Below are 7,695 nucleotides of genomic sequence, written 5' to 3'. Positions count from 1 at the left end.
GCCATCTACAGGATTTTCATCGAAAGTCATCAAATTTAACATTGAGAGAAAAAAATAGATTGCCTACAGAAATTGATAAATAATGAAAGCATACATTTAAAACCACAATGCTAATGGTTTGAAATCAATTGCGAGTTTGATTGGCTTCACTCTTGAACACAGACTATACAGTCTATGCTTGAAATAAATAGTATAAACTCAAAAACAACTTTGCCATATATTCAAAACTATCTATAGCCTACGTTCTTAGATTAAAAGAGTCCAAATTATTGTCTAGGTGTAGGTGGTCATAAAATAAATTAGTATCAACATAATAGCCTGTCTCCCATGAGTCCCAAAGTGTTTGAAATATAATTATCTGAAATGCAATTGCTTTCGATTTGTCATTTTTGCCTAGTATTTAATCTGTGTAGCACACAGTTGATTTGACATTCATGAACAATCGTCGACACATGAAGCAGTTTTAATTATTAGCTGCCTATATATAGCCCACTGGCAAAGCATATTACTGTCACTGAACAGCCTATCAAATGTGCATGACCCTTTATTAACAGTAGACATATGTCTTTCATTAAAGAGTATAACTAAAAATGCCATTATCAAGGTGATAAGTTATTTAGCCTTAATACTTCATATGGGAAAAGAACCTGAGAACACGCAAGAATGTATTTAATTGGTAGCCTATGCCGTCTCTCTGCACGTTACACCACCACCGAACGTTCATGACGCACAGTAGCAAGATTCCTAGAACCACACGCATGTGAAGTTAAAACATTTTAAGTCGCATAATCTTCATAAATTCTTTGGAGCCAGTGAATGTGTAAATCCATGCTTGGTGACACTGTCGGAAAAAACATTTCTAGGCCTACTTCTATTTTTGAAGTTGTAGGATACAGGTGACGAAAGCACAGGTTGACGGAACCATCGTTTTGGAGTCGTTTTCCGACTGATTGGTTTTTTTGCAACACAGCTAATTTAGCTTGAAAGTTAACCTGCTACGGAGCAGGTTAGTTCTGTGGCATAAATTCCCATAGTTACCAAGCTGGGATTCACGTTAACCTCATTAATGGAACGGATTTCTCACTAAAATTAGCGAGACTTATCGAAATAAGCCAGGTTTGGCCTTTAGCGAGGTTGATGGAATACCCCTCATACCCCCTGTGCTGTGTATATATTGTATGGTGTGTACATCGTGCGCGTTGTGTATGTTTTGCTGTGTGTGTTGCACGTTGTGTGCGTTGTGTATGTTTTGCTGTGTGTTGTGTATGTTGTTGATGTTGCTGTGCCTGTGCTGTGTATATATTGTATATTGTATGGTGTGTACATTGTGTGTGTATGTTTTGCTGTGTGTTGTACATGTACATAGTTGTGTATGTTGTTGATGTTGCATTTGTTGTGTATATTTTGTATGTTACGATAGTTGTGTATGTTGTTCATGTTGTGTATATTCTGTCTGTTGTGTTGTGTTGTGTTGTATTGTGCAGCTATGTGGAGAAGTACGGCCTGGAGAAACCCTGTGACAGTATTGAGCAGGTACGGAAGCGCATCGCCATCAAGCTGGGCAAGACGCAGCGTGTCAAAGCCATCACTGGAGTGGGTGTGTACACACACACACACACACACACACACACACACATCATACATTACACATCACACATACACACACACACACACACACACACACACACACACACACACATCACACACACACACACACATCACACACACACACACACACACATCACACATACATACACACACACACACACACACACACATCATACATTACACATCACACATACACACACACACACACACACACACACACACACACACATCACACACACACACACACACATCACACATACATACACACCACACACACACACACAGACACGCACACGCACACCACACACACACACACACACACACCACACACACACAGACACACACACGCACACAGAGAGACAGACAGAGAAAAAGAGAGAGAGGGACAGACATCCACATCTTCCACGTCCAAAGAGAGTGTATGGAGCTTGGCATTCCCTTTACTTTGTCTACTGTTATCTGCCAAGTTGCAAAGAGTGAGATAAAATGACTAGACATGAACTAGCTGTTTAGTCTAGTACTGCTACTGCTGCTACTGCTACTGCTACTGCTTCTAAGAGCTGCTGTGCACCACACTAGTGGTTTAGTTGGAGGTGTTTTCATGTTGTGTTTTCACCATCCACTCACGGGAGCGTGCCCTTGGGAGCGTGCCCTTTGTGTCTGGTCCACTGACGGGAGCGTGCCCTTTGTCTCTCTCTCTCTGGTCGCCCAGGCAACATCACCATCACGGTCCCCAACTACACAGCGGCGGCCTACGACTTCATCCGCGCCTTCAGGAAGGGCGAGCTCGGGAAGGTCATGCTGGACTGAGCCGGACGACCTGGGAGCCACGGCAACAGCAGCTGTCCCGTTAGGCTTTTGCAAGGTCTCGGTCGGGCATGCCATCCAAGTGACCTTTTGGGCCCTAATTTGATTGACGGGTAAAGTGCAAAGACTTAAGTCTCAAGTCTAACTAAAGCTAATTCAATAACTAGACTAAATCTCAAGTCTAACTAAAGCTAATTCAATAACTAGACTAAGTCTATTAGTTTAATTTAACATCATGGGCAAGACATTGAAGCGGAAACATTGATGAGTCAGCTTAATGCTCCTATACGATGAGTCAGCTCAAACATTGATGAGTCAGCTCAATGCTCCTATACGATGAGTCAGCTCAAACATTGATGAGTCAGCTCAATGCTCCTATACGATGAGTCTCTATGGTGTCTTCATGGGGTCCCATTATGTGGGAGTGCTAAGTGCTGTATATAATAGTATACTGTAAGTATGTTAGCAGAAGTGCTGTATATAATAGTATACTGTAAGTATGTCAGTGAGGAGGTGCACATCAACAGCAATAAATTATTTATTTTCATATTGTGTGTACTTTGATATTTAATTATACAGAATATTTGGTAAACAGGTAAATTTAGATTCCCATTGATGTTGGTTACGTCATACAATTTCATAATCTAATCTGATACTTTTTTATACATTTGATACATTTTAGAGGAACAGAGAAATGACAAACACCTGGTGAACAACAATAAGGGAATCTACAGCAATCTTAAGATCAAATACGACAACACACACACTTACAAAAACATTTCCCATTGGACAACAGTCACAATACAGAGGACACAGATCCGTATTGTCGTTTGCATTGCTTCAATAGAAATGGAGAGACCCAGATTATCTATCAAAATATTTCTAATACAAATATCTGTCTGGTTTAATTCACCAGGTCTGTTGCTTTGCTATCTTAATTTTCTCAAATTTTGAGATGTCCTTATTTCTGCAATCAAAAAATATTGCAAATTGCATATAGGAAATACCTACAATATAAATATTCCAAGCGGGTTTTTCAAAAGCTGTAGCTGAAATTCTATCTGTGTAGGTTTACAAAGTGGTGCTTACAAGACAGATCACTTACATTATACAAGGGTAGAAATAAGAGACATTGCTCTGAATATGAATGTGAACGTGACCTCCTGACTCTTAGGAATGTGGAGTCAGTGGCTGGGCTTTTGTTAGCGTTTTTTCTAGAGTAGAAGAACTGCAGAGTATCTGTGGGATCTTAACAGTGCACGTCAGGTGAGCGTTGGTGCCCCGAGCACAGGTGAGAGTCTCAGGTGAGCACAGGTAATGCTGGTCCAGGTGTGGTGTGGTGAGCACAGGTAATGCTGGTCCAGGTGTGGTGTGGTGAGCACAGATAATGCTGGTCCAGGTGTGGCTGTGATCAGTGAAGCAGAAGAGCCTGTAGCCTGCAGCTTAAACACTACACTTCCCAGCTGCCCCGGCCCCTTCAGCTTAAACACTACATTTCCCAGCTGCCCCACAGCTGGAACGCCTCCTGTCGCACGGATCGCAGGTGTCCTGCCCGCACAGTCACACAGGTGCAAACACATACGTCTTCTGTCTAAACGGCTCTCTCAGTCACACAGGTACAAACACATACGTCTTCTGTCTAAACGGCTCTCTCAGGTGCAAACACATACATCTTCTGTCTAAACGACTCTCTCAGGTGCAAACACATACGTCTTCTGTCTAAACAGCTCTCTCAGTCACACAGGTACAAACACATACGTCTTCTGTCTAAACGGCTCTCTGCCGCCCCCCAGTAACATGTAATAAAACTGCTCTAATGTGTTTTCTAGTGAATTTATTGCACAGGAACTTAACAATAGGTAGCTTATCACGCTGTGAGATAGCAGATAGCCTCAGAGATGGGTGTAGGCCAGCGTGTTGATTGACAGCAGGACTGACCACACTTTGGTGAGGAGGCAGCCTGAGGGGGCGGAGTCCGAGGTCCTGTAGAAGTCCCATTCGGTGCGGTTGGCGTACTGGTCATCGCGCTCCGAGCTGTCGTCCGGCCGTTTCTGAGCTGACGCGTACCACCCTCCGGCTGCCAAGGCGACCGCTGCTCCCGCTGCTGCCGCACCCGCCACGCGCACGGGGGACGAGCGAACGCTGGTCCGGCCACGCCCCCCACGAGACGTCCCCCGCGCCGACCCTCTGGCCCCGCCCCTGCCCCCTTTAGGGGTCACGGGGTCACAGAGGAGAGCACACAGCAACACCACGACCCAGCCGGCCACCCACACCCTCTTCATACTGCCCAGCCCTGTACACACACACACACACACACACACACACACACACCTGGGAGGGGAGAAGAGCACAGGAAGAAAGCACACAGGTTACACTGGTTAAAAGCATTTCCCAAACGAACAAGCAAAACCACACTCACACTCAAATAAAGACTGCCCAGATAGAATGTAGAACATTGTCCACTGAGATGGAACACAAATGACAGGATTAGGAACTAGAATGCATGTAGAACCCAGCCTGTGGAATTCACATATAGAACCCAGCCTGTGGAATTCACATGTAGAAGGCATTCACAGGTGTGTGGTGCATGTTGCAGGTGATGTTATGTTGTAAATAGACCTGGCTGAGGTTGTTAGTTGAAGAGCCCAACTGCCACCCCTAGTGGACAATTGTTAATATACAGACTCAATTAGGAGATTCATTGATTAGGAATAATAATTAAGAGATTCATTGATTGTGAATAATAATTAAGAGATTCATTGATTGTGAATGATAATGAAGATATTAATTAATTATGAATGATGGGACTCCTCAGAGTTAGCCGATACAGTTGGGAGTGTGAGCCACTTCTGCCCTCTCCAGATTCGGGCTTCATTTACTGTTACGTCTCAGTACACTCCTGTAAGGAGAGTGAGATGTTACTGTTACGTCTCAGTACACTCCTGTAAGGAGAGTGAGATGTTACTGTTACGTGTACACTTCTGTAAGGAGAGTGATGTGTGAGATGGGTCTTCTTGCAGCAATGCATGGTGAGAGTATTCCAGCTGTGTGTGGTGCTAATGTTGTGTGTGTGTGGTGCTAATGTTGTGTGTGTGTATGTGTGTGGTGAGAGTATTCCAGCTGGGTGTGTGGTGCTAATGAATGTTGTGTGTGTGTGTGTGTGTGGTGAGAGTATTCCAGCTGTGTGTGTGTGTGGTGAGAGTATTCCAGCTGTGTGTGTGTGGTGCTAATGTGTTGTGTGTGTGTGGTGCTAATGTGTTGTGTGTGTGGTGCTAATGTTTTGTGTGTGATGCTAATGTTGTTATGTGTGTGTGTAACGGATGCCAGCTAGCTTAGCTGTGCTTGTGGAACGTTGGTAAACCTCACTCCCCGACGAATGCGAGCCAGTAGCCTAGGCTATTGGCTCAATTGTTAGCGCGCTCGCCTCCCGATCCGAGGTGCTGCGGTTCGCGGGTTCGACTCCGGGCGTGTGCAGGGCTGAATTGCGCAGGTTCAACACAATGCAGGTTACATGTGGTGCTAATGTTGTGTGTGTCGTGCTGATGTTATGTGTGTGGGGCTTATGTTGTTGTGTGTGTGTGGTGCTAATGTGTTGAGTGCGGTGCTGATGTTGTGTGTGTGTGGTGCTGATGTTGTGTGTGTGGTGCTAATGTTGTTGTGTGTGGTGCTAATGTGTGTGTGGTGCTGATGTTGCAATAGTTGTGTCTGAGTGTGTGTGTTAGTTTAGGACACACTCCGTGTTAGCCGAGTCGACTCTACATTCGTTTTGACATGTCAGAGGTATCTGCAACGACGTGTCACATGATGGTGCGTTGATGCAAAAATAATTGTCTCGTGGGGAATATGTAGTTAATAGATGAAACAAAACTTGAAGAAAAAAATACAGACATGACCTCTGTGTCCTCTACGGTAGCTACAGCCAGCTCTATCCTCTATTCTACATATATGTGTGTGTGTGTGTGTGTGTGTGTGTGTGTCTGTGTGTGTGTGTGGACCTCTACCCTACATATGCTTTCAAATCCAGCCGTAATCCAAACCTGATGGTATTCCATTTTAGAGCAGGTAAGATCAACCAAAGCACATGTATGAGAAAGACAGGACATTACATCTAGACCTAGACATACAGGACACAGTGATGTCACGGGCCTAGACATACAGGACACAGTGATGTCACGGGCCTAGACATACAGGACACAGTGATGTCACGGGCCTAGACATACAGGATACAAGGAGGTTTATTTGTCACATACATCGCAATACTAACGTAAAGCATGTAGTGACATTTCGTTTGGTGTTCAGCTTTTTCTGTGCAAGTGTGAAGAAAGAAAGATCAAGAAATATTTTAATAAATAGCAAGAGAGAATAAAAAGTGCAGTGTGTGTACAGTCCATGTGCAAATGTGTAAAAGATAAAAAAGAAAAAAGTTTATATAGTCTTGTGTGTGTTCAGGATACAGATTGCTTGAGGATAGAAGCTCCTCCTCAGTCTCTCTGTTCTGGTCTTGTAGCAGCAAAGACGTTTCCATGATCAGGATGTGTGACGAGTCCTTAAGATACTTTGGGCCCTGGTACATAGTATTTTCTTGTAGGTCTCTTGCAGGGTAGGGAGAGGTGCTCTGATGGTACGTTTGGCATGATCGCACCACTCTCTGTAGGGCACTGCAGTCACGGGCTGTACAGTTCCCATACCAAGTGATTGTCAGGACACTCCACAGCTGAGGAGTAAAAGGCCTTCAAGATGGTGCTGATACTTTGAACTTCCTCAGCTGACGTAGGAAGTGCAGTCTTTGCCTAGATTTCCTCAGTGTGTGCTGGGTGTTCACAGTCCATGTCAGATCGTCAGTGAGGTGTACGCCCAGGTGTGTGTGTGTGTGTGTGTGTGTGTGTGTGTGTGTGTGTGTGTGTGTGTGTGTGTGAGGTGTACTCCCAGGTATTTGAAGCTTGTGACTCTCTCCACTTGCAGCCCACTGATCTTAAGTGGAGTGTAGGCTCTGCTCTGTTGTTTCTTGTAGTCCACCACCATTTCCTTTGTTTTGCTGACATTCTGACAAGTGAGGTTGTGATGATACAGGATACACAGTGATGTCACAGGCCTAAACAGACAGGACACAGTGATGTCACGGGCCTAGACATACAGGACACAGTGATGTCACAGGCCTAAACAGACAGGACACAGTGATGTCACGGGCCTAGACATACAGGACACAGTGATGTCACAGGCCTAGACATACAGGACACAGTGATGTCACGGGCCTAGACATACAGGACACAGTGATGTCAC

At 44.6% G+C, this 7,695-nt stretch overlaps 1 protein-coding gene across 1 annotated transcript in view; it reads left to right on the top strand.

Annotated features, from left to right (window-relative positions):
* The window catches only part of mtg1 (mitochondrial ribosome-associated GTPase 1), an 11,595-nt gene extending 8,633 nt beyond the window's left edge, over positions 1–2,962 (top strand). The window contains exons 10-11 of the mRNA XM_076286417.1: positions 1,485–1,597; positions 2,321–2,962. Of these exons, the coding sequence (XP_076142532.1) occupies positions 1,485–1,597; positions 2,321–2,418 (211 nt within the window). The 3' untranslated portion in view covers positions 2,419–2,962. The remainder of the gene's footprint in view (positions 1–1,484; positions 1,598–2,320) is intronic.
* Positions 2,963–7,695: the final 4,733 nt, after the last annotated feature.

This window comes from Alosa pseudoharengus, unplaced genomic scaffold, assembly GCF_046254945.1.
Source record: "Alosa pseudoharengus isolate Yale_2024_CS ecotype anadromous, Long Island Sound unplaced genomic scaffold, YU_APseudo_1.1 YU_APseudo_1.1_scf_15, whole genome shotgun sequence".
NCBI lineage: Eukaryota > Metazoa > Chordata > Actinopteri > Clupeiformes > Clupeidae > Alosa > Alosa pseudoharengus.
This window is presented reverse-complemented; position numbering and strand designations above follow the sequence as displayed.